Source organism: Schistocerca cancellata, chromosome 3, assembly GCF_023864275.1.
Source record: "Schistocerca cancellata isolate TAMUIC-IGC-003103 chromosome 3, iqSchCanc2.1, whole genome shotgun sequence".
NCBI lineage: Eukaryota > Metazoa > Arthropoda > Insecta > Orthoptera > Acrididae > Schistocerca > Schistocerca cancellata.
Genome location: NC_064628.1, coordinates 110,042,443 through 110,068,898, shown reverse-complemented (window position 1 = coordinate 110,068,898; position 26,456 = coordinate 110,042,443). Strand labels below are relative to the sequence as shown.

The window sequence follows — 26,456 nt, the reverse complement described above, 5'->3', positions numbered from 1 at the left end:
GGCTGCCATTCCCCAAGAGACCTTCTAGCACCTGATTGAACGTATACCTGCGAGATCGGAAGCTGTCATCGAAGCTAAGGGTGGGCCAAGACCATATTGAATTCCAGCATTACCTATGGAGGGCGCCACGAATCTGTAATTTTCATATATGTGTCCGGATACTTTTGATCACATAGTGTAGGTTGTAAGTGTTACTCTGAGATGAAGAAGTTGTCATAGGAGAGGAATTAGTGGAACACATTTGACAGCAGTGAGTGTGCTCTATCTTATGTATGTGACAACTCTTCCCCTTGCTGATGATGTTATGCCTTTCATTTTAGTGTACTTAGGGCTGCATGTGAGTGTCATTTTTATTAGTTTACCTTCATGTATTAAGTGGCCACATGGAAATGTGCGAGACGTAGGGCTTTTTAATTCACTTATCCGATGATCTGAAGATGGCAATATAACTTTGCTGAAATTAGGAATCAGGATTTGTATCAACTTCTGAAGTTTGCTAAAAAAGGAATAATCTGTGTTTCGACATAAGACTTCCTTTCCAATTTTTGAACAAGTAATCGGGATTGGACGACAAGTTACTCATTTGAACTTCTCAGTCCTTGCCTAGTGCGCGACAGGAGAAGTGATCTGTCGTTGTTTAATGGCACCTGGACGACGCAGCGGCGAGATTTCGGACGAGGAGGCGCAGGCAGAGATCGAGGACGACGACGAAGACGCAGAGGCGCCGGCAGGAGCTTGGGCGACGGTGACGGAAGTGGACGCGAAGCCGACGTCGGCGTCGGAGCGGCTCTCCTTCCTGTCGGGGGCGGCGGCGCGCGTGGCCAAGGTGTGGCACGCCGCCGCGTCCGGCAAGCGGCTGCCGCGCTTCCGCGACGCCCGCACGCACAAGATAGCTAAGGCGGCGCGGCCGCCGGACACCGCCAGGGAGCTCGACCGCGAGCGCGACAACGACCACGGTGAGCTGCCGCACCATACTACCTGCTACTTTTCTTTTGTCCGAAGCAATGGCTAGCGCCACTGCTATTTTTTTTAAAAATATCTTGAGTCCATTTTAATCAACGTTAACTGAAGCCTACTAGACACACAATATACAGGGGACCGAAGAAATGTGGAAATACCGTAAGAAATACATGCTTGAACATAAACGCAGACGATAGCTAAGCCTGCATGTTGCGCTGTTGCTTTTGACTACGAAAGGCACCTGTGCTATGTCCGCAGTACGTTGCAAGCGTGAGTCGTGATCGGAACGGTGTTCTATGTAGCTGTGAGTCCATTATGTTGGAGATAAATGAATTCGAACGTGGAAAGATTGTGGTGGGTACTTCCACGACCAATGGAGCCGAATCGAAGATTCATACCGCATACGAGTAAAGCGAAAGAACGTCACCTGTTAAGTCACAAGGGGAACGGAAGTGTGTGTTGAGTGATCGTAATTTGACGGTCTTTGAAAATGATTGTAACGGAGAATAAGAGGATGACAGATGCAAAAGTCACTGCAGAACTGAATGTCGCAGTCGCGAACCTTGTTAACACCTAATCAGTCAAAGCGAGGTCCATAACTTGGGAATATCAGAATGACCTGGAATTACAAAACCACTCGTCACTGGATTATGCGACTATACTGGCTGATCAGGTCCATCCCACGATACAATGACCGTTCCCCAACAGTGACGCTGTGTTCCGAGACGATAGAGCTCCTGTTCACACAGCTCGTGTCGTCTAGGGCTGATTTTGGGAGAACAATGATGAATTGTCGAATCTCCCCTGGCAACCATAGTCACCACATCGCAATGTAATTTCCATATTTTTGTCCCACTCCTGCAACTTGGTTCCTTTGTAGGGAATGTTGGAAGGTTAAGCAAGCGATAGGCAGCTAGTTTACTAATATCCAGTTTTTCAATTATCTTTCGGAGAATATGGTATCATAAGAGCTAAAAGTACCGAAAATGGGAAGCTATTCTAAAAATTACAAGCTTCATTTTCCAGAGGATACACTGATCACAGGTATCCAGAAACCCCTATGTAATGCAGAAGTGACCACTAGATGTCACAAGAGGCAGACACGACAGTATAAAAGAAGGCAGGAGGTTTTATGAACTCTGTAGAGAGCAGTAACAGCAGAATGGTTACGTGTAGAAAAATGTGACAATGTCTGTGAAAAGTGCATATGCGACAAAGCCACAAGCAACAAGCTCCTCTAAATTCCTGGATCGATTTAAACCAAACGTGGTACACATGCTACTTACTAACTGAAAATAAATAATACTAGCGGGGGGGGGGGGGGGGGAATGACGGGGAGAAGCGAAGGAGTAACAGCCAGAGACCTACTATTGGGGTAGGGGTGATAACGTGGTGAGAGAAGGGGTAGGAGGAAATGGGCAGACAGAGAGAGAGAGAGAAGCCAGAAATGAGGGGAGAAGGACAGACAGAGGGGGCGTCGGGAAGTGTAGATTACAATATAAACTGGATACAAATGTACAGAAAAATTAGATACAGCAAAATAAAGATAAATGGAGAGGGGGGGCTGGAATTGAAAGAAGCAGTGATTGAAATATTTAATGGTTAGGAATATTGTTATGGAAACAAAGACGAGCTTATCAAGGAATATGAAATGTGTTTAAACATAAAACGATATGGGCTTGGGGGGGGGGGAGGGGGAGAGGAGGTGGGGACAAAGACGAGGGGTCAGGAGGTGTAGGGGGTAAGAAGTCATATATAACATACTGGAGGCACCCATCATGTTGTTCATTAACAACCTACAGTGAGGGCAGTGGATCAACAAAGCAATAATACAACAAATAAGAACAGGTTTCCCACATATGGCAGCACTAAGCCGAAAATTATAATTTTAAACAGCTATAGCAAGCACAACATACAGTAATGGCACAACCAACTGTAACATTGGATATGTTTACACAGCTAACTGGTTAAGAGGTAGACAGGGGGGGGGGAGGAGGGGGGGGGGAGGTTATCTGATAGTTTACTATAATAGGCTGTGCTTTAACATTTGTTAACACACAGTACTAAATTCAAAAATTTGTAAAAGTGTGCCAACACTGTTGCAACAAATATACATGTAACATAAAATTATTTTACAAAAGTCAGTTTCAGAAGAGGAAAGAAACACAAGTCATGTGTATAGGGTGGTGTGTCATAAGCTGTGTATTTATACACTTGACACATACTGTGTAACTAATTATTCCTGTAATAATCTGAAAATGCCTACAATATGTATCTACTACCAAGAAGATTGTCAGCCCATTACATTAACCAGAAATTATTAAAAGTGGGCTGTGGTTTCTATAGGAAGGGGCGAGGAAAGGTGCAGTTGACTTATTATCAGAACAACAGGCTTATAAAAGTTGTACTAGCACACAGTAAATGTGTCTAAGGCCAAAAGCAAATCTGGGATGGATATAGGATGGGGATGGGATGGGGTGGGGGAGGCTTGGTGTAGGCTAGGATGGGTAACAATGACAAACAAGGAATTGATGATGTGACAAGGACAAAAGAGGTACAAATTGGGGAGGTTTAAAAAAAAGGCATGCTGAAGAAACATACCAAAAATCACAAGCAAAATCATGCTGCACCTAACAAGGGCTGAATGGTTTACTTGGTGGGTATACTCCTTAGGTCTGATAATTTCCCTCTAGTTTGTCCTACACAGAATTTGTTACAGTGCTACCAATTAATTCCAACATTTCAAACCCAAAATTAAAAAAAAAGTTCAACAAACAGTATTGGAACTAAGCTGCAGCAAATACACATCAAGAAAAAAATATTTCATAAAAAAAATCTTAAAGCAGAGGGGAAACCACAGGTCACTTCATAGGTTGGGGGGAGGGTAGCGTGTTATCAGAAAGTTATTATTTCTTAAATGAAATGTTTGCAAAACTCTCCAGAAAACGCTCACATTTCAATTCTTTTTCTTCAGTCAAAATTAGGTGGGGTTATTTTTTTGAAGCACAACAGATTTCTATCTCTTCTAAGATGTTCATTAAGTGTTCCATCTCAATTTTCTGTGCTAATTTCATACTGTCAGAAATGTTGCCTACAGAATGTTATGGATGTCTTAAGTGTGTAGCAAGGGCGGACTGGTTTGGTTGGTGAGAGTGCTCCTTAAACATAAGTGATATATTAACCCTTGACATTTCTAGGTCTTAGAAATTTTGTATTCTTTTTCCTCTTTAGCTGTAAATGAAAGATTTACACTGATCAGTCAGAACATTATGATCACCTATCTAACAGCTGGTATATCTACCTTTGGTATGGTTAACAGCTCCAACACGTTGTGGTATGCAAGCAATGAAGCCTTGGTAGGTCGCTGGAGGAATTTTCCATCACATCTGCATACACAAATCACCCAATTCCCACAAATTCCGGGAAGGAGTCGATGAATTCTGACACAAAGTTCAGTAACATCCCAGATATGTTGAATTGGCTTCAGATCTAGCAAACTAGGGGCCAGCACATCAACTGAAACCCATCACTGTGTTCCTCAAACCACTCCCCCCCCCCCCCCGCCCCACTTCTGGCCTTGTGACATGGCGCATTACCTCGTGGAAAAATGCTGCTGCCATCGGGAAACATAATCACCATGAAAGAGTGCAGATAGTCTGCAACCAGTGTGCGATCCTCCTTGGCCATTGTGGTGCCTTGCACGAGCTGGATCTATGGATGCCCATGTGAATGTCTCACAGAGCATAATGGAGCCATCGCCATCTTGCCTCCATCCAGCAGTACAGGTGTCAAGGAGCTATCCCCAAGATGATGACGGATTCTTGCCCACCCACTGGCATAGTGATATAGGTCTCAGGAGGAGGAGATTAGTGTTTAACGTCCCGTCGACAACGAGGTCATTAGAGACGGAGCGGAAGCTCGGGTGAGGGAAGGATGGGGAAGGAAATCGGCCGTGCCCTTTCAAAGGAACCATCCCGGCATTTGCCTGAAGCGATTTAGGGAAATCACGGAAAACCTAAAGCAGGATGGCCGGAGACGGGATTGAACCGTCGTCCTCCCGAATGCGAGTCCAGTGTGCTAACCACTGCGCCACCTCGCTCGGTCTAGGTCTCAGGATTCATCAGTCTGTCCAATACTCTGTCACTGTGCCAAAGTCCAATGCCGTAGGTCACATGCCCATTTCAGTCGTATTTGTGGATTTCTGGAGTAAATGTTAGCATGTGCATGGGCTGTCGACTATGGAGGCCCATTATTTGGAATGATCAGTGCTCTGTGTGTTCAGATACATTTGTACTCTGCCCAGCATTAAAGTCTGATTTTAGTTTAATCACAGTTTGCCATCTGTCCTATTTTACGTCTGCCTAGCCTTTGACGTCCGATGTCCGTAATTAGTGGTGGCTACCAAACCCTTTATGTCTACACATGGTTTGACCACATGTTGAAGATACTCATCACAGCGCTTCTCGAACACCCAACAAGTGGTGTGGTTACTGAAATGCTTGTGGCAAACCTCTGGTCCACACTATCTGCCCTCAGTCAAACTTGGATATATCGTGTGGCTTCCACATTCTACACAAGAACAACATGCTCACTGATATTACATGCATTGTGCGTATGTCTGACTAGCAGTCATTCCTCACCTGCCTGGATGGGTTTATATGGATAGTAGGTCAGTTTTGTGAATGTTCCGGCTGATCAATGTATATGAGCATTATTGAACAAATCAAATACATTCTCAATATATTTTTCATTCCTGTCAATCAATATAAGAGTGTCATTTACGTATCTTCTGCAAAGTAAAATATTTTCTATATGTGCTGTTCTATTACAATCTCATTTCTATGTGATCCAAGAAAATGCTGGACCCATTGCTAGCCATATGGATGAACGTACCATTTAACAGCTTCACAACATTCTGTAGGCAACATTTCCACAGTATGAATTTACCACAGAAAACTGAGAAAGGACACTTAATGAACAAGTTAGAAGAGATTGAAATTTGCTGAGGTTCAAAGCAATAACCTGACCTAATTTTGAATGAACATAAAGAATTGAAATGTAAGTGTTTTATTGAAAATTTTGAAAACATTTCATTTAAGAAATAATGACCTTCTGATAAAATGCTACCCTCCCCTCCATCCTCCTATCCCTCTTCCCTCTAGGTATCCCAGCCCATTTTTAAAAATCCCTGATTAAACATATGTGCTGACTATATTCATGGTAATACGTGTTTCATAAAATTTAAGATACATTTTTGGGGTACTTAAGCATACAGTATGTAGCAATTTTATAAATAAATTATTGGTAAACTGTACTCTACGAAAGTGACTTGTAGTTTCCCTTCTGTTTTAAGATTTGTTTTAATGAAGGTTTTTTTTCTTGACATATATTTCCTGCAACTTAATTTTAATACCGTTTGTTAAACATTTTTATTAACTTTTGGTTTGAAATGTTGGAATTAATTGGTAGCATTATAACAAATTCTATGTAGGACAAACTAGATGGAAATTATCAGACCTAAGGAGTATACCCACTAAGTAAACCAATCAGCCCTTGTTAGGAGTAGCATGATTTTTCTTGTGATATTTGGTATGTCCCTTCAGCATGCCATTTTTAAAACCTCCCCAATTTGTACCTCCTTAGTCCTTCTCATTTCATCAGTTCCTTCTTTGTCTCTGTTACCCATCTTAGCCTACACCTACTCACCCCGCCCCCCTGTCCCCTGTCCCCATCCTATATCCATCTCAGATTTGCTTTTGACCTTAGCCACATTTACTGTGTGCTAGTACAACTTCTATAAGCCTGTTGTTCTGATAATAAGTCAACTGCTCCTTTCCTCCCCCCTTCCTATAGAAACCACAGCCCACTTTTAATGATTTATGGTTAATGTAATGGGCTGACAATATTCTTGTTAGAAGATAAATATTGCAGGCACTTTCAGATCTATTACACGAATAATTAGTTATACAGTATGTGTCAAGCGTATAAATACACAGCTTATGAGATACCACTCTATATATGTGACCTATGCTTCTTTCCTCTTCTGAAATTGTTTTTTTATAGTAATTTTTTCTTTCTATATATATTAGTTGCAACAATGTTGACACAGTTTTACAAAATTTTGAATTTAGTACTGGGTGTTAACAAATGTTAAAGCACAGCATATTATAACAAACTATCAGATAACCCCACCCCCTTCTTTCTCTTAACCAGTTAGCTGTGTAAACATATCCAATGTTATAGTTGGTTGTACCCTTACTGTCTGCTGTGGCTGCTATAACTGATTAAAAAAATAATTTTTGGCTGAGTGCTGCCATTTGTGTGAAACCTGTTGTTAATTATTGTATTACTGTTTTGTTGACTCACTGCCCTTTCTGTAAATTGTTAATGAGCAACATAATGAGTGCCTTCTGTATGTCTTTGTCCCCACCTCCCCGCGCCACCAACCTCCACCCCCTCCCACACCCACAGTCCACAGTCTTCATCTCTATATGTTTTCTATTTGTTTTAACACATTTCATTTTCCTTGATAAGCTCGTCTGCGTTGCGTAACATATTTTCCTGACCATTAGATTTTTCAGTGACAGCCCCTTTCAATCCCAGCCCCCCCCCCCCATATCTGTATTACTTGATGTATCTAATTTTTTTGTACATAAATGCCTAATTTATGTTGTAACCTTCATATAAAATCTCTAGCTCCCTCATATTCATATTTTATTTATGAGACGAGACTGTATAGGTTATAATAAGATGTTTTATTATATATTTTCTTGGCATTTGTTTACATAGGCATAACATTATAAGATTCCTGTTTGAGAGTGTTAACTTATCACGTTTTGCAATAGCTGGTTGACTACATTGTTAAAAGATCAGTGTGATACAAAATCCGTTCATTGTATTTACGAATGTTGCTTTGTTATGACAACGCTGTTTGACACCCCACTGTGTGCGTACTTTCTTGATTGATAATATTAAAAAAACACAAGTTCTCTCATATTCATTTATGCGTGACACCTAACCTTAAACGAGGTTAACTCGTTGTTTTCTAATGTCCTTTTTATTTATTTGGCACTGCATGTTTTATAAAGATTTCCTTCATCACACATGTCATTATATGTGTTTTATGATTACGCTTTGTGATGCCGTTTATTAAATAAGTTTTTCGTGAAGGCACTTCACTGTTTACGTCGTTGTTAAGTAGATGTAGTCTAAAATATTCCAAAAACCTCACATGTGAGATGTACACATTATCGATGTTACGGTTACAATTCCACAATTCATAGCAAATTGATTTTCATATTTGGTGTTAATTTTTTTTTACGTGTCCGCTACGTTTTTCTTTAGTTTGAAACATATGTTCGTCTTGTGTGCGCCTCCTACATATTAGTATCTTTTGGAGACAATTTACTGTAACACAAGCTATGTTTTTCTATCTCCATCGTACTTGTTCACTTGAAAGTTGTAGTGGGAAGCAAGTTACGCCTTTTAAACAATTTCTGCTTTATTTAAAGCCATAATTTTTACTTTGTCACTGTTGCTTTCTGCACACTTTATAGGTTTTGTCTGTCGATGAGGCTTCAGCTTGACGAGGGCCTGCTGTTCGAAAGCGGTAGCATTGAGCATAAAAACAAACAGCTGATCGTAATTCATAATAAAGTTTCACAATTATTTGACAGCTGTAAAGCCACTCCTTTTCACAGATATAATATTGAAGGATATGACGTGAGTGATAACACGAAAGGAGGCTAACAAATGTGGGCTTCAAAATGCTTACGTTAAGAGCTACGACACTGTCAAACAAATCTTTTCTTCTGGATCCTAGAAGGTGAAGTGGTCATAGCACTTTAGGTATTGATTTTGGAGCCCATATTTACTGACTTCTTTGCTTCGAATTTTCGGTCCCATCATAGACGTGAGTATTGAACATTTCTCCTGGGACACACTGTATTATACTGAAGAAACTGCAAAAAAGGTGGGAATTTAAGGAGATAGGACCTGGATAAACTGACTAAACCAGAGTTTGTACAGAGTTTCAGGGAGAGCATAAGGGAACAATTGACAGGAATGGGGGAATGAAATACAGTAGAAGAAGAATGGGTAGCTTTGAGGGATGAAGTACTGAAGGCAGCAAAGGATCAAGTTGGTAAAAAGACGGGGGCTAGTAGAAATTCTTGGGTAACAGAAGATATATTGAATTTAATTGATGAAAGGAGAAAATATATATAAATGCAGTAAATGAAGCAAGCAAAAAGAATAGAAACGTCTCAAGAATGAGATAGACAGAAAGTGCAAAATGGCTAAGCAGGGATGGCTAGAGGATAAATGTAAGGATGTAGAGGCATATCTCAATAGGGGTAAGATAGATACTGCCTACAGAAAAATTAAAGATACCTTTGGAGAAAAGAGCACCACCTCCATGAATATCAAGAGCTCAGATGGAAACCCAGTTCTAAGCAAAGAAGGGAAAGCAGAAAGGTGGAAGGAGTATATAGAGGGTCTATACAAGGGCGATGTACTTGAGGACAATATTATGGAAATGGAAGAGGATGTAGATGAAGATGAAATGGGAGATATGATACTGCGTGAAGAGATTGACAGAGCACTGAAAGACCTGAGTCGCAACAAGGCCCCGGGAGTAGACAACATTCCAAAAATGACAGCCTTGGGAGAGCCAGTCCTGACAAAACTCTACCATCTGGGGAGCAAGATGTATGAGACAGGCGAACTACCCTCAGACTTCAAGAAGAATATAATAATTCCAATCCCAAAGAAAGCAGGTGTTGACAGATGTAAAAATTATCGAACTATCAGTTTAATAAGTCACGGATGCAAAATACTAACACGAATTCTTTACAGACGAATGTAGAAACTAGTAGAAGCCGACCTCGAGGAAGATCAGTTTGGATTCCGTAGAAATATTGGAACACGTGAGGCAATACTGACCCTACGACTTTTTTAGAAGCTAGATTAAGGAAAGGCAAACCTACGTTTCTAGCATTTGCAGACTTAGAAGAAGCTTTTGACAATGTTGACTGGAATACTCTCTTTCAAATTCTGAAGGTGGCAGGGGTAAAATACAGGGAGCAAAATGCTATTTACAATTTGTACAGACAGCAGATGGCAGTTATAAGAGTCGAGGGACATGAAAGGGAAGCAGTGGTTGGGAAGGGAGTGAGACAAGGTTGTAGCCTCTCCCCGGTGCTATTCAATCTTTATATTGAGCAAGCAGTAGAGGAAACAAAAGAAAAATTCGGAGTAGGTATTAAAATCCATGGAGGAGAAATAAAAACTTTGAGTTTCGCCGATGACATTGTAATTCTGTCAGACAGCAAAGGACTTGGAAGAGCAGTTGAACGGAATGGACAGTGTCTTGAAAGGAGGGTATAAGATGAACATCAACAAAAGCAAAACGAGGATAATGGAATGTAGTCGAATTAAATCGGGTGATGCTGAGGGAATTAGATTAGGAAATGGGACACTTAAAGTAGTAAGGAGCAAAATAACTGATGATGGTCGAAGTAGAGAAGATATAAAATGTAGACTGGCAATGGCCAGGAAAGCGTTTCTGAAGAAGAGAAATTTGTTAACATCGAGTATTGATTTAAGTGTCAGGAAGTCGTTTCTGAAAGTATGTGTGTGGAGTATAGCCATGTATGGAAGTGAAACATGGACGATAAATTGTTTGGACAAGAAGAGAATAGAAGCTTTCGAAATGTGGTGCTACAGAAGAATGCTGAAGATTAGATGGGTAGATCACATAACTAATGAGGAAGTATTGAATAGGATTGGGGAGAAGAGAAGTTTGTGGCACAACTTGACTAGAAGAAGGAATCGGTTGGTAGGACATGTTCTGAGCGTCAAGGGATCACGAATTTAGTGTTGGAGGGCAGCGTGGAGGGTAAAAATCGAAGCGGGAGACCAAGAGATGAATACACTAAGCAGATTCAGAAGGATGTAGGTTGCAGTAGGTACTGGGAGATGAAGAAGTTTGCACAGGATAGATTAGCGTGGAGAGCTGCATCAAACCAGTCTCAGGACTGAAGACCACAAGAACAACATTTTCGACACCTGCGATGATCACTTCATTTTTGGGTCTACGGAGTAAAATATTTATCTAGTCTGCATAGAAATTTATTTTTTCATGACGTGTACACTGAAGAGCCAGAGAAACTGGTTCATCTGCCTAATATCGTGTAGGGCCCCCGCGAGCACGTAGAAGTGCCGCATCACGACGTGCCATAGACTCGACTAATGTCTGAAGTGGTGCTGGATAGAACTGACACAGTGAATTTTGCAGGGCTGTGCATAAATCCGTAAGAGTACGACGAGGAGGAGATCTCATCTGAACAGTACATTGCAAGACATTCCAGATATGCTCAATAATGCTCATTCCGGTGAGTTTGGTGGCTAGCGGAAGCGTTTAAACTCAGAAGAGTCTTTCTGGAGGAACCCTAGAGCAATTCTGGACTTGAAGGGTTTCGCATTGTCCTGCTGGAATTGCTCAAGTCCGTCGGGATGCACAATTGACATGAATGGGTACAGGTGATCAGATAGGATGCCAACGTACGTATCACCTGACAGAGTCGTATCTAGACGTATCGGGTGTCCCATATCACTGCAACTGCACACGCTCCACACCATTACAGAGGCTCCACCAACCAGCTGGTGCAGTCCCCTGCTGACATGCAGGGTCCATGGATTCATGAGATTGTATCCATACCCGTACATGTCCATCCGCTCGATACAATTTGAAACGAGACTTGTCCAAACCAGGCAACAGTTCAATGTCGGTGTTGACGGGCCCAGGCGAGGCGTAAAGCGTTGGGTCGTGCAGTCATCTAGGGTATACATGTGGGCCTTTGGCTCCGAAAGCCCCTATCGATGATGTTTCGTTGAAAGGTTTGTACGCTTACACTTGTTGATGACCCAGCAGTGAAATCTACAGCGGTTTGCGGAAAGAAGGATTGCAATTCTGTCACGTTGAATGATTCTCTTAATTCGTCCCGTTCTTGCAGGATCTTTTTCCGGCCGCAGCAGTGTCGGAGATTTGATGTTTTACTGGATTTCTGATATTCACGGTACACTGGTGAAATGGTCGCACGGGATACTCTCCACTTCATCGCTACCTCGGAGATGCAGTGTCCCATCGCTCGTGCGCTGACTATAATGCCACGTTGAAGTTCACTTAAATATTGATATACTGCCATTGTAGCAAAAGTATCCGATCTAACAATTGCGGCAGACATTTGTTGCCTATATATAGGCGTTGCCGACCGCAGTCCCGTTTTCTGCCTGTTTACATATCTCGATATTTGAATACGCATGCCTATACCAGTTTCTTTGGCGCTTCAGTGCAACACACAGATATAATCAGAAAAAATAACGAATTTGTATATTTATATTACATGAATCCTTTAAGTATTTATTTTCATCTACAAATTAGTGTTATGGAGAGCATCCTTCCATAGTTTCTTACCACAGTCTGTACCTTTGTAGCTGATGATATATTTAACAGTATGAAAAACAGTTGCTAGTTTGGTTGTCCAATTTTTAATATGATTGCTGTCAAAATATCGACAGTACTTCACTGTATTAATACTTATAACACGGATCACTGACGAAATACTCGGGAGGAACAGATTGTCAGCAATGGATCCGGGAGGATAAAAAAAAAACTGATGTAATACCAGATATCCCGTGAAAAACTGGAAAGTTGGTCACCCTAGGCAATACTGACCCTACGACTTACCTTGGAAGATAGGTTAAGGAAAGACAAACTTATGTTTATAGCATTTGTAGGTTTGGAGAAAGCTTTTGACAATATCGATTGGAATACACTCTTCGAAATTCGGAAGAGAGCAGGGGTAAAATACAGGGCACATGAGGAGAAACCAGGACAGCAATTATGAGAGTCAAAGGGCACGAAAGGGAAGCGGTGGTTGAAAAGGAAGTGAGACAGTGCTCTACCCTACCCCCAACATTATTCAGTCTGTATATAGAGCAAGCAATAAAGGAAACCGAAGGAAAATTTGGAGATGGAATTAAAGTTCAGAGAGAAGAAATAAAAACTTTGACGTTTACCGATCACATTGTAATTGTGTCAGAGACAGCAAAAGACTTGGAAAAGTAGTTGAACGGAATGGACAGCGTCTTGAAAGGAAGATATAAGATGAACATCAGCAAAAGCAAAGCAACGGTAATTGAATGTAATAAAATTAAATCAGCCGATGCTGAGACAGTTAGATAGGAAACGGGAGATAGGAAACGAGACACTAAAAGTGGTACACGAGTTTTGATCTTTGTGCAGCAAAATAACTGAAGATGGCCGAAGTAGAAAGGATGTAAAAAGTAGTCTGGCAATGGCAAGGAACGGATTTCTGAAGAAGAGAATTTTGTTAACATGGAATATAGGTTTAAGTACTAGGAATTCTTTTCTGATGGTATTGGTCAGGACTGTAGTCTTGTATGAAAAGAAACATGGAAGATAAACAGCTCAGACAAGGAGAAATGTGGTACCGGAGAAGAATGTTTAAGATTACATAGGTAGAGCATGTAACCAACGAGTAGGTTCTGGCATAACTTGACAAGAAGGAGGAGTCAGTTGATAGGACACATTCTGAGACATCAAAGGATCACCGGTTTAGTAATGGAAGGAATTGGGAGGGTAAAATTTGTAGACGGAGGCTAAGAGTTGAATACATTAAGCGGGTTCAAACGGATGTAGGATGCTGTAGTTATTCGGAGATGAATAGCCGGGCACAGTAGCGTGGAGAGCTACATCAAACCAGTCTTAGGAATAAACACCACAACAACAACGACAATCCTGACGGCCCCAACCACACAATCATTTGGATAAATCTTCATGGTTGTTTTAGTCCGCATTTGCATTTTGATAATCATTTTGGCTACTACAGTCTCATGGGCACCGGTACAAGTTTTAATGAGGACATCGTCAAGGAAGTTTGGTCTATTTGTTGACATTAGATCAAATTCTGAGTGAGGTTTCGAACTCTGTTCCAGTTCATTTACAGATAAGGCTTTTAGAGTAATGTTTCTCAAGATGTCTAGAGACACTCATCATTAACAAAACTGCCACTTGACTGTTCGATGATTTAAGTTGCCTCCGTTGATTATAGTATGATTGGGGAGCATACGGAGTAGTGATCTGAGGTTTTGTCTAAGATTTTTGGTTATATCTTGGTGTAAGTCTGGTGGTTAATGGAAGGAACCAATTACACATTTGCGAACACCACTGAGATTGAGCCCTGCTCAAATACTCTCGCATACAGCTTCAGCGTCTGTCTCAGTGGATTTGACTTTTTTACCTACTGCGACAGATACACCACATTCGTTTTCTATTAGCTTGTCCTTTCTACATACGCCTAAGGTTTGTCCAGAAATCTCACTCTGCCAGTTTCGAGTACTAGTCTTCTTTCTGCTTGAAATCCTGGCATTTTGTTGAGCATGCTTCGGCAATTAAACGATAGGATTTTAATACTCTCGCCTGTGGGGGGGGGGGGGGGAGGAATTTCTTTGGATTTTACGGTGTTACTTTTAGGTATCCTGAAGCTACAGTTAACTGAACAGGGTGGAGAATTGTCTAATGTAAAAAAGAGGAAAATGGTGTTTACATCACACATTCACCCAGCTGGATGTTTAGTGCATACTAGACCCGTTGAAGGGGACCCTGTATTTCTCAACTCTGTGGCGCATGTCTAGGAATTTGCTATCTAGCTTATCAGAGAATCTTCGCAGTCTCTTGTTCAGACCTTCTCCCCGACTCATAGGCAGGGGTCCACGATAAGCTATGGGTACAATTCTGCAGAGTGTGATCTTCGTTTAAACTCCATGAGCAAGGCTGGTACTCTAGACCTTCTCTGAATGACGCAGTTATCACATCCGGGCCCTAACGACAGGCATCGGTTGTTTCAACGTGCATCTTAATGTGCCGTTGGATGAACCTTCATTGGTTGTCAGGATAGCATCTTCATCATTCTAAATAAGCCCCCACAGGCAATCACTGAGTGCTCATGGTATTTCTTCCCAAACCTTCCTGCCACTTCTCTAAGGGGTACCATCATTCGTCATAGCACTCTACCCTTTTGCGTTTGCCTCCCCTTAACATGGGACGCAGCACGTTTCACAACAGCTGAAAAGAATCTCACTGGCTCAGTTTCAGTTTCAGTGCAAGGCAGCACCTCGAAATTGTTAGTAACATCTTGAGACTACTTTCTACCGGGAAAATAATCCTTACGTGTCGTATTCCACTCACAGTGATGTGGACGAGTAGTGATGGATCCTGTACTTCCTGTAGATGAGTGTCTACAAGAGAGAACACTTGAGGCATCTTTGTTACCTCTAGAACATGCCTCCCAAAACAGCCAAGCACAGCAGCTTCCTATCGCAGGTCCAGGGCGATTTCCAACGGCTAAAGAATAGCAAATAACTCATTCCGTGTCCGAGAACAGTAGACACAGTTCGGCTGAAATTTTGCTGGTGCAGTATTTTACAGAAAAATAAAGAAACAACTTTAATGTTCCTGATTCTCTTTTAATTTATGTGCTTGACGTACTACAAGTATTACCAGTTGCCATTAAGAACGAAAGCGATTATGAACCAAAACACGATAGCTATCACGACAACAGAAAAATTTGGTATAAAATTTACTGTTTCTCTAAAAGAAATTGGGCTAGAGCGTTAATTTACGATTAATGAAGATAATATAATACACTCCGTTAAACGAGAAAACTTAATGCGGCACCATATGCTAGTTATTTACAGCAAGTGTAAAACACAAACGCCGATTTACTACGTAGTAAGTTACGCACAACACTCGGACATAGGAAAATCATGAAACCGTGTATTTCTTCACGTAGATAAGCACTGTAATTTGGGATCACCAGTTTATTTTTTTAAATAAACCTATTTACAGTCTCCCTCCATAGTTGAGCGGTCAGTGCGGCAGAATGCCATGCGAGGCGTCCAGGTTCGATTCCTGGCCGGGTCGGAGATTCTCTCCTCTCAGTCACTGGGCGTTGTGTTGTCTTCATCTTCATTTCATCCTCATCGACACGCAAGTCTGCGCAATGGCATCAATTAAAAGGACTTGCATCTGGCGACCGGTCTACCCGACGGGAAGCCTTAGCTACAGGCACATTTCACGTACTAAATTTGTATAAAGCGCATACCAAACACTCGCAAGCGTTCGAAAATTCTCAAAAATATATTTTATTCACTTAAATATACAATGTAACCAAGAAGGGATTGCTTTTGAGCTAGTTTTCTTAAAAGCACAATTACAATACGCAAATGACGATATGACACGAGTTTGCTTCCGCACTCGCAAATGTTTGAAAATGCACGATATACCGCGATACTCGCGGGTGATGATGCAGAAACGTCATTGTAAAAGACTCAAATCGTAAACTATTGGTTTTTAAAATTTTGAATGAAACCTGTGCGGCCTAAGAGAAGTCACACAAATGAAAATTCTAAGTCGGCTTATATACGTAAATAATCGTGCAAATTTCACGGACTTTTTACTTAGCGGTCTAGACTGGCGTGCCGAAGACTGCATCGTCAATTTATCGCACTCACAATTGCGAAAATTGTGGAATCTTCCGCTTGGTGCGACTGTGGTGGCTCAGAAATGCGAGGCACTAGTAGCTTTTATAATGATGATCTCTCGTGGAAGTTTTATTTATGATGACCTCAAGCGTATAAAAGTTTTCAACATCACCGAGTATTAAAATAGGCCGAGTTTTTATGGGCTTCATTGAAATTTTTCATACACGGATCACACCTACAAGGGGTTATACTTACTTAAAATATTAAATCCAAAGTTTTGAGACCGCGAGTGACAGGAGCAAGAAATCGAACTCAGGCTAAATTCATTTTGAGATAATCTATTTATTTATTTATTTTGAATTATCAGTCTTCTGACTGGTTTGATGCCACCCGCCACGAATTCCTCTCCTAGTATGTCAACCTCTTCATCTTAGAGTAGCACTTGCAGCCTACATCCTCAATTACTTGCTGGATGTATTCCAATCTTTGTCTTCCTCTACAGTTTTTACCCTCTACATCTCCCTCTAGTACTATAGAAGTTGTTCCATGATGTCTTAACAGATGTCCTATTGTCCTGTTCCTTCTTCTTCTCAGTGTTTTCCATACACTCCTTTCCTCGCCGAGTCTGCGGAGAACCTCCTCATCCCTTACCTTACTAGCCCACACGATTTTCAACATTCGTCTGCAGCAACGCATCTCAAATGCATCGATTTTCTTTTATTCTGGTTTTCCCAAAGTCTATGTTTCACTACGATACAATGCTGAGCTCCATATGTACATTCTCAGAAATTTGTTCTTCAAATGAAGTCTTATGGTTGATACGAGCAGATTTCTCTTGGCCATGAATGCCCTTTTTGCGAGAGGTTGCTCCGTTCATCATGGGTTATTTTGCAGGCTGGATAGCACAGTTCCCTAACTTCATCTGTTTCATGACTATCATTTCCGATGTTAAGTTTATCGTTGTTCTCATTTCATTACTTCTTATTACTTTGTCTTTCTTCGATTTGCTCTCAGTCCATATTCTGCAGTCATTAGACGGTTCAACCCATTCAACAGATCCTGTAATTCATCTCCACTTTCATCGAGGATAGCAGTGTCATCAGCGAATCTTATAATTGATTTTCTTCCGTTATTGCTTCTTCGATGTAGATATTGAACAGTAGGGGCGAAAGATTACATCCCTGTCTTGTAACCTTTTTAATCCGAGCTCTTCGTTCTTGCTGCTCCAGTCTTATTATTCCCTCTTGGTTCTTGTCGGTATTGTATGTCACCCGTATTTCTATACAGTGTACAACCGTTTTTCAGAGAATTTCGAACGTTTTGCACCATTTGACACTACAGAAAGTTTTTTCCAGGTCCTAGAGCCTAACTGACCGGTTTCTTACATACCCTCAATTTTATATTATTCTTGTCAGTAACTTGAATACATAAGGCTAATTGTGCGATGATTCCCGCACTTGTCGGCTCTTGCTATCTTCGGAAGTGTGTGGATGTTGTTTTTCCTTAAGTCTGATGGTGCATCGCTAGTCTCATACTTTCTACACACCAACTTCAATGCTTCCGCCCCCCCTCCCCCACTATGATTTTAGAAATTCCTATGGAATATTATGTATCTATTCTTCGCTATTTTAGCTTAAACCGTCCAAAGCAGTTTTAAATTCTGGTCCTAATTCTGGATCTATTGTCTCTTCCTTGTCGACTCTTGTTTCTTCTTGCATCACGTCATCAGACAAATCATCACCCTCATCGATGCCTTCAGCGTAATCTTTCCATCGATCCGCTCTCTCCTGTGCATTTAACGATGGAATTCCCTTTCCACTCTTAATGTTACTGCCCTTGCATTTAGTTTGACCAAAGGTCGTTTTGATTTTTCTGTATGATGAGTCAGTCCTTGTGACAATCATTTCTTTATCGGTTTCTATAAATTTTTCATTTAGCCATTTCCTCTAACCTTCCCAGCACTTTCCGTTTATTTAATTCCCAAGTGAATTACATTTCTGTATTCTTATGTTTCCCTGAACATTTTTGTACTTCGTTCTTTTGTCGATCACCTGAAGTACCTGTTTTACCCATGGTTTCCTCGGAATTACCATCCTTGTATCTATGGCTTTCTTGCCAACTTCCGTGAGTGCCCTCTTTGGAGATACCTATTCCTCTTTAAGTGAACTGCCTACTGAGCTATTCATTGTCGCAGTATCTATAGTCACAAAGAACTTCATGCGTATCTCTTCATTCCTTAGTACTTCCGTATCCCCACTTTTTTGCACATTGATTCCACCTGACAAGTCTCTTAAAATTCAACCTGTTCTTCATCATTGATAAATTGCAATCTGAGTCTGTATCTGCTCCTGGGTACGCCTAACAGTCCAATACCTGACTTCGGAATCTCTGTCTGACCATGACGTAATCTAACTGGAATCATCCCGTAAGTGCCGGCATTTTCCAAGTTTACCTCCTCTTCTTGTGATTCTTGAACTGAGTATTCCCTAATAATGGCTGAAATTTAACACAGAACTCAATTAGTCTTTCTCTTCTCTCATTCCTAGTACCATCCCATGTTCGCCCGTAACTCTTTTCTACCACTTCTTCCCATACAACAGCACTCCATTCCCACATGACTATTACATTTTCATCTCCCTTTACGTAATGAATTACCCCTTGAGTAGCCTCGTACACTTTCTCTGTCTCTTCATCATCTGATACATAATGAACAAGAGGGAAGATCAAGAACGATCTGTTCGGGTATAAGATTTGGAGGAGGTCTTTTGCCCTTTTCGTTCAATGTGCATATCGATAAAGCGTGACTGAAATGAAAGAAAGCTGCAGAAGTTAGATAAAAATTTACGATGAAAGAATGTTAGTGACAAGTTTCGCTGATGACATTGCTGTCATCAGTGAGAGTGAAGAAGAACTGTAGGACCTGTTGAACAGAAAGGACAATATAATGAGAACAAACTGTGGACTGAAAGTAAACCGAAGTAAGAGAAAAGTAAATAGGCATAGTAGAAGTAAGATTAGCAAAAAAATGAATAAAAAAATTGGGGACCAAAAAATTGGGGACCACGAAGCAAATGAAGGGAAGGAATTATACCACTCTGGAAAAAAAAATCAAGTGTCGAATGAAACAAGAACATAAAAAGCGTACTAGAATTGGCAAAGAGGGCATCTTAGTAAAAATAAATTTACTTCGGCCTTAATCTGAAGAAATTTCTACAAATGCACACAACAATGTAGAATGGAGCACGGCACTGCATACAGAACGAATCATGGGCCGAGAGAAAACAGGAAAGAATCGAAGCGTTTGAGATGTGATGTTATAGAAGGATGCTGAATAATAGGTAGACGTAAGATAAGAAATGAGATTCTCTACAGAATCGGCGGTGAGAGCGACATATGGGAAACACTGATAAGAAGTAGGGACAGGAGGATAGGACGTATGTTAAGACATCAAGGAATAACTTCCGCGGTACTTGGGGGAGCGTCAGAGGAAAAGTACTTTAGGGAAAGAAGGAGACTGGAATGTGTCCAACAAATAATGGGGCAAGTTGGGTGCAAGTGATAATCTGAGATTAAAAGGTTGGCATAGAAGAGTTACTCATGACGGGCCTCATCAAAGCAGGTAGAAGACTAATGATCACCATCAGAAAAATTTCGTTTAATGGACTATTCAGAATATTGGTACGTCGCTTGACCGAGTGTCATTTGGAACAGATGTTTTGAGAAAAAATGTAGAGATCATTGAAACTTGAGGTTAAAAAAGTTATTATTTCAAAATTTTCTTTCAAAAGTAATGTATAACAAGAAACCTAACCCTGTTCGTAATTGTTAAGGTACCCTGTCATTGCTAATAACGAATGCTTTCTACTGATGTGAGCGCACTACCTGCTAACGAGTCTGCTGCGTAAATATTAACGAACTATAAGAGTAAAAATGGACATGGAGGTTACAGCTGGGTCTATTTAACGAAATCTAAAAGACCTTAGAATGAAACCAAATAGAATAGAGTAGTCATTTTAATACAAGTTAGAATGTTCGTGAAAATCTTCCATTGTTGCAAAATCTCGAAAGAACACGGACAGAAAACATTGCAAGACCAAGAAGGAATTGCGCGTCATAAATTAAAGTGTCAAGAGCGTTAGTTACCTTTGAGACTGGGCGTGGTGAGTTGATGTTAGGTTAGAATGCGTTTAAGACGACGAAGACGACTGTTATCAACAGCTCTGTGAGTTTCAACGTGGTCGTATCATACAGCTAAGAGAATCTTGATGTTTCTGCCGTGGTACTGCAAAAGGCATTCCTGGAATATGTACCTAATTGCTGGCAGCAGTGGTCACAAGAATATACTATCTTAAGAAGAGCGGGCTGCGGACGCCCAGGTGGCACTACTGGGAAGGAAGACGATCGTGTTCGGTATATGGCTCTGGTGCATCCTACTGGATCTGCAGCAGGAGTTTGAGCTGCTACAAATCGGTTACTTCAAGGACAATTAGGGAGGACGACGGTTCAATCCCGCGTCCGGCGATCCTGATTTAGGTTTTCCGTGATTTCCCTAAATGGCTCTAGGCAAATGCCAGGATGGTTCCTTTGAAAGGGCACGGCCGACTTCCTTCGCCGTCCTTCCCTAATCCGATGAGACCGATGACCTCGTTGTTTGGTCTCTCCTCCCCAAGAACCCAACTTCAAGGACAGCTCCGAGCCAGACGTCCAGTAGCGTGCATTCCACTGACCCCAGACCATCCCAATTTACGACTTTAGTGGTGTCAAGGGAGAGCACATTGGGGGGCAGAGTTGTGTTTTGTGACGAATGCTGTTCTGTCTCTGTGCCTGTGATGACCGTGTGTTGGTTACAAGGAGGCCAGTTGAAGGCCTGCAGCCAACCGGTCTACCTATCTTCGTGCTAGGCGCACTGTACCTATACCTTGAAGTATGGTGGGGTGCAGTTTAGTATGATAGCAGGAACACTCTTGTGGCTATCTCACGCCCCTTCACTGCAAGTTTGTTTATGAATCTGGTGATTCGAGTTGTTGTGCTGCCATTCATGAACAGCATGGCTCTGAGCACTATGGGACTGAACATCTATGGTCATCAGTCCCCTAGAACTTAGAACTACTTAAACCTAACTAACCTAAGGACAGCACACAACACCCAGCCATCACGAGGCAGAGAAAATCCCTGACCCCGCCGGGAATCGAACCCGGGCGTGGGAAGCGAGAACGCTACCGCACGACCACGAGATGCGGGCTCATGAACAGCATCTAAGCGATGTTTTCCTACAGGATGGCGCTCGGCCACATACCTCTGTTGTAACCCAAAATGTTCTACAGAGTGTCGTCATGTTGCCTTGCCCTGTTAGATCATCAGATCTGTCTCCAACCGAGCACACAGTGCACATCAAAGGACTTCAACTCCAGCGTGATCCACATACAGTATCAACAGTCGCAGAATTGACCGACCAAGTGCAACAGGCATCGAACTCCATCCCACAAACTGACATCTGGCACCTGTACAACACAACGCATGCACATCTGCAAGTCTGCATTCAACATTCTGAGGGTTACACCGGTTATTAATGTACCAGCATTTCACATTTACAATGCTTCGTCTCGCAGTTACAGTTATCTTGCAATGTTCATCACTTATATGTGTTACCTATACAAAGTATCCCAGAAATTTCAATACACTACATTAATTATTTTTTGGGGTAGCGATTTCTTCCATCAGTATATTTTGTGTAACGAGTCGTTAATCAGGTGCCGTACTTAGGAAATGATAGATTAAGAACAGTGATAAGTTGGCGTGGCACACAGCGAGCGTGTACGTGTTGGACGACCCGCTGGTGGTGGAGGGCTACGCGGCGCCAGCAGGCGCGGCGCCGGGGGTGGTGTCCGGACACGCGGGGCCGCTGCCCGCCGACGACGACGACCCGATGCTGCTGCAGGGCCACGCCCACCACGCCGCCACCGCCTACCTGGAGGCGGGCGTCGAGCCGGACCTCGAGCTGCTCTATGTGCGCCACCGCCTCCAGAAACTCGACTTCTACTTCGAGTTCCTCAAGGTCATGTCTGAGGACTGCCGACAGCGCATGCTCTGCGAGGTTTCCAAGGAGCCGTCACGTTTCTACCCTCTCAGCAGTGTCCTCGAGGATGCCACGAGGTCAGCATTGCGACTTTTATTTTCTGTTATTTGGTTATACTTGCATAAGGAAGCTTGTGAACATCAGTGAGTTACAATAGGGTATTACACTAATGGCCATTAAAACTGCTACACCAAGAAGAAATGCAGATGATAAACGGGTATTGATTAGACAAATGTATTATACTAGAACTGACATGTGATTACCATTTTCACGCAATTTGGGTGCATAGGTCCTTAGAAATCAGTACCCAGAACAACCACCTCTGGCCGTAATAACGGCCTTGATACCCCTGGGCGAACAGAGCTTGGATGGCGTGTACAGGTGCTGCTGCCCATGCAGCTTCAACACGATACCACAGTTCATCAAGAGTAATGACTGGCGTATTGTGACGAGCCAGTTGCTCGGCCACCTCTGACCAGACATTTTCAGTTGGTGAGATCTGGAGAATGTGCTGGCCAGGGCAGCAGTCGAACATTTTCTGTATCCAGAAAGGCCCGTACAGGACCTGCAACATGCGGTCGTGCATTATCCTGCTGAAGTGTAGGGTTTCGCAGGGATCGAATGACGCGTATATCCATGGGTCGTAACACATCTGAAATGTAACGTCCACTGTTCACAGTGCCTTCAATGCGAACAAGAGGTGACCGAGATGTGTAACAAATGGCACCCCATACCATCACGACGGGTGATACGCCAGTATGGCGATGACACATACATGCTTCCAATGTGCGTTCACTGCGTTGACCCCAAACACGGATACGACCGTCATGATGCTGTAAACAGAACCTGGATTCATCCGAAAAAATGATGTTTAGCCATTCGTACACCCAGGTTCGTCGTTGAGTACACCATCTCAGGCGCTCCTGTTTGTGATGCAGCGTCAAGGGTAACCGCAGCCATGGTCTCCGAGCTGCAAACGTCGTCGAACTGTTCGTGCAGATGGTCGTTGCCTTGCAAACGTCCCCATCTGTTGACTCAGGGATCGAGACGTTGCTGCACGATCCGTTACAGCCATGCGGATAAGATGCGTGTCATCTCTACTGCCTGTGATACGAGGCCGTTGAGATCCAGAATGGCGTTCCGTATTACCCTCCTGAACCCACCGATTCCATATTCTGCTAACAGTCATTGGATCTCGACCAACGGGAGCAGCGATGTCGCGATACGATAAACCACAATCGCGATAGGCTACAATCCGACCTTTATCAAAGTCGGAAGCGTGATGGTACGCATTTCTCCTCCCTACACGAGACATCACAACAACGTTTCACCAGGTAACGCCGGTCAACTGCTGTTTGTGTATGATAAATTGGTTAGAAACTTTGCTCATGTCAGCACGTTGTAGGTGTCACCACCGGTGCCAACCTTGTGTGAATGATCTGAAAAGCTAATCATTTGCATATCACAGCATCCTCTTCCTGTCGGTTAAATTTCGCGACTGTGGCACGTCATTTTCGTAGTGTAGCAATTTTAATGTCCAGTAGTGTAGAAAGGGGGGACGCCGTGCTGGATCCCAACGGCCTCGTATCACTAGCAGTCGAGATGACAGGCATTTTACCCGTATGGCTGTAACGGATCGTGCAGCCACGTCTCGATCCCTTAGTCAACGGATAGGGACGTTTGCAAGGAAATAACCATCTGCACGAACAGTCCGACGACGTTTGCAGCAGCATGGACTATCAGCTCGGAGACTAGCGCTACGGTTACCCTCAACGCTGCATCACAGACAGGAGCGCCTGCGATGGTGTACTCAACGACGAACCTGGGTGCACGAATGGCGAAAAGTCATTTTTTAGAATGAATCCAGGTTCTGTTTTTCAGCATCAAGATGGTCGCATCGGTGTTTGGCGACATCGCGGTGAACGCACATTCGAAGCGTGTATTCGTCATCTCCATACTGGCGTATCACCCGGCGTGATGTTATGGGGTGCCACTGGTTACACGTCTCGGTCACCTCTTGTTCGCATTGACGGCACTTTGAACAGTGGACGTTAATTTCAGATGTGTTACGACCCGTGGCTCTACCCTTCATTCGATCCCTGCGAAACCCTACACTTCAGCAGGATAATGCACGACCGCATGTTGCAGGTCCTGTACGGGCCTTTCTGGATACAGAAAATGTTCGACTGCTGCCCTGGCCAGCACATTCTCCAGATCTCTCACCAACTGAAAACGTCTGGTCAATGGTGGCCGAGCAACTGGCTCGTCACAATACGCCAGGCACTACTCTTGATGAACAGTGATATCGTGTTGAAGCTGCATGGGCAGCTGTACCTGTACACGCTATCCAAGCTCTGTTTGAGTCAATGCCCAGGCGTATCAAGGCCGTTATTACGGCCAGAGGTCACATGTCAGTTCTAGTATTTGTCCAATGAATACCCGTTTATCATCTGCATTTCTTCTTGGTGTAGCAATTTTAATGGCCAGTAGTGTATGTCCATCTTCTCCTCTCCCTCTCTCTGTATCTACTCCTGGCTACTTTCTCTGTCCATCTCCTTCTTTCTTTCCTTCATTCCTCTGTCCATCTGCTGTTCCTCCATCTCTCTGACCTTAAGCGTTGTTTGCTGTTATTGCAAATTCAGATTCTGTAGTAACACACAGTCCGAATAGGCCGTGATGGTCCAACGGTACCGACCGGCTGCAGTGTCACTCTCCGTCCTTAGGCAGTCACCAGATGCGTTTACGGAGAGGCATGTGGTCAGCACACCGCTCTCCCGGCAGTTGTCAGTTTTCGTGACTGGAGATCCTGCAGTTGTATTCTAATAATAAGCTGAAAAGCCATAGGCAGAGCTTTGCTGTTTACTATATTAAAGTATATAGCCTATGTCTGTCCGGAAGTTCGTTAGAGTATTGAGTTAAAATGTGAAGTAATTCGGCCTAGAACTTTTGGTAACTTTTAGTGTGGAAAGCAGAATGAAGATTGAAGTTTCTCATCTTCCCGTCAGAGTCGTCTAAAGAGACACATATTCGCCTTTTTGTGCTCTGGCAAGAGCATTTTTCCGTTGGTTCTCTTCTTTTCCCTGCTGCAGCAAGGTGTGCTGCTTATACATTTATATACTTTGACATATAAGAAACAAATATGTGTCCATAAAATATAGTTACCACAAAATCGTTTGCTTTATGCTCTTTCTGGATACTTTGCTCATCAATCGCAGTTTATCAGAAACTCAGGGCTTCTGACTAGTATCTTAAGGAGCAAAAATGTTATTAGAAGTATTATACTGAATTTGCAATCTTTTCAGTTTTGTATAATTTTTGGTAGTTATTGTAAGTTCTTTTCAGGCGCACTTAGGGCATTTTTGACACATTTCAGTCACTGCAGTACCACTTCGGGCATATGTTATAGGCGTCGAGCGCACATTATACAGAGACAGCGCGTCATAGATTTTTATTGGTGAAAAAATGCTGATTAAATCCATAGTTTACTGTCCTCTGAACCCTTGTGAAGACCGTAGATTCCTTGTCATGTTTTCACTACGTTAGTTGAAACTACATGTAACCCTCAAGCCGAATACTATGTGCATAAGTACAGTAAGTTTGAACATCTGGAGCTCGGTAACAGATAATGATACTTAAAAAGTTTCAAGGATTCCTGAGAACATCATCTTAAGAACATATGGCAAAATTTCGACTATTTAGTATAATTATAGAAGTGTCCATCCCCACAACTATTACTTTTGGTACAAAAATCATTGGTTTTTCGGGTGTATCTTGATAAATGATGGATTTTATCGATAACCGGAGAATGGCGGCTCTAGATGAATCGAAGAGTGTGCGGTTAAAATTTGAGTCT

The 26,456-nt window shown here is 42.4% G+C and overlaps 1 protein-coding gene across 1 annotated transcript in view; it reads left to right on the top strand.

Annotated features, from left to right (window-relative positions):
- LOC126176056 (uncharacterized) overlaps window positions 1–26,456 on the top strand; it is a 135,087-nt gene that overhangs the window by 71,247 nt on the left and 37,384 nt on the right. Inside the window, exons 3-4 of the mRNA XM_049923188.1 lie at window positions 661–956; window positions 22,335–22,680. Of these exons, the coding sequence (XP_049779145.1) occupies window positions 661–956; window positions 22,335–22,680 (642 nt within the window). The remainder of the gene's footprint in view (window positions 1–660; window positions 957–22,334; window positions 22,681–26,456) is intronic.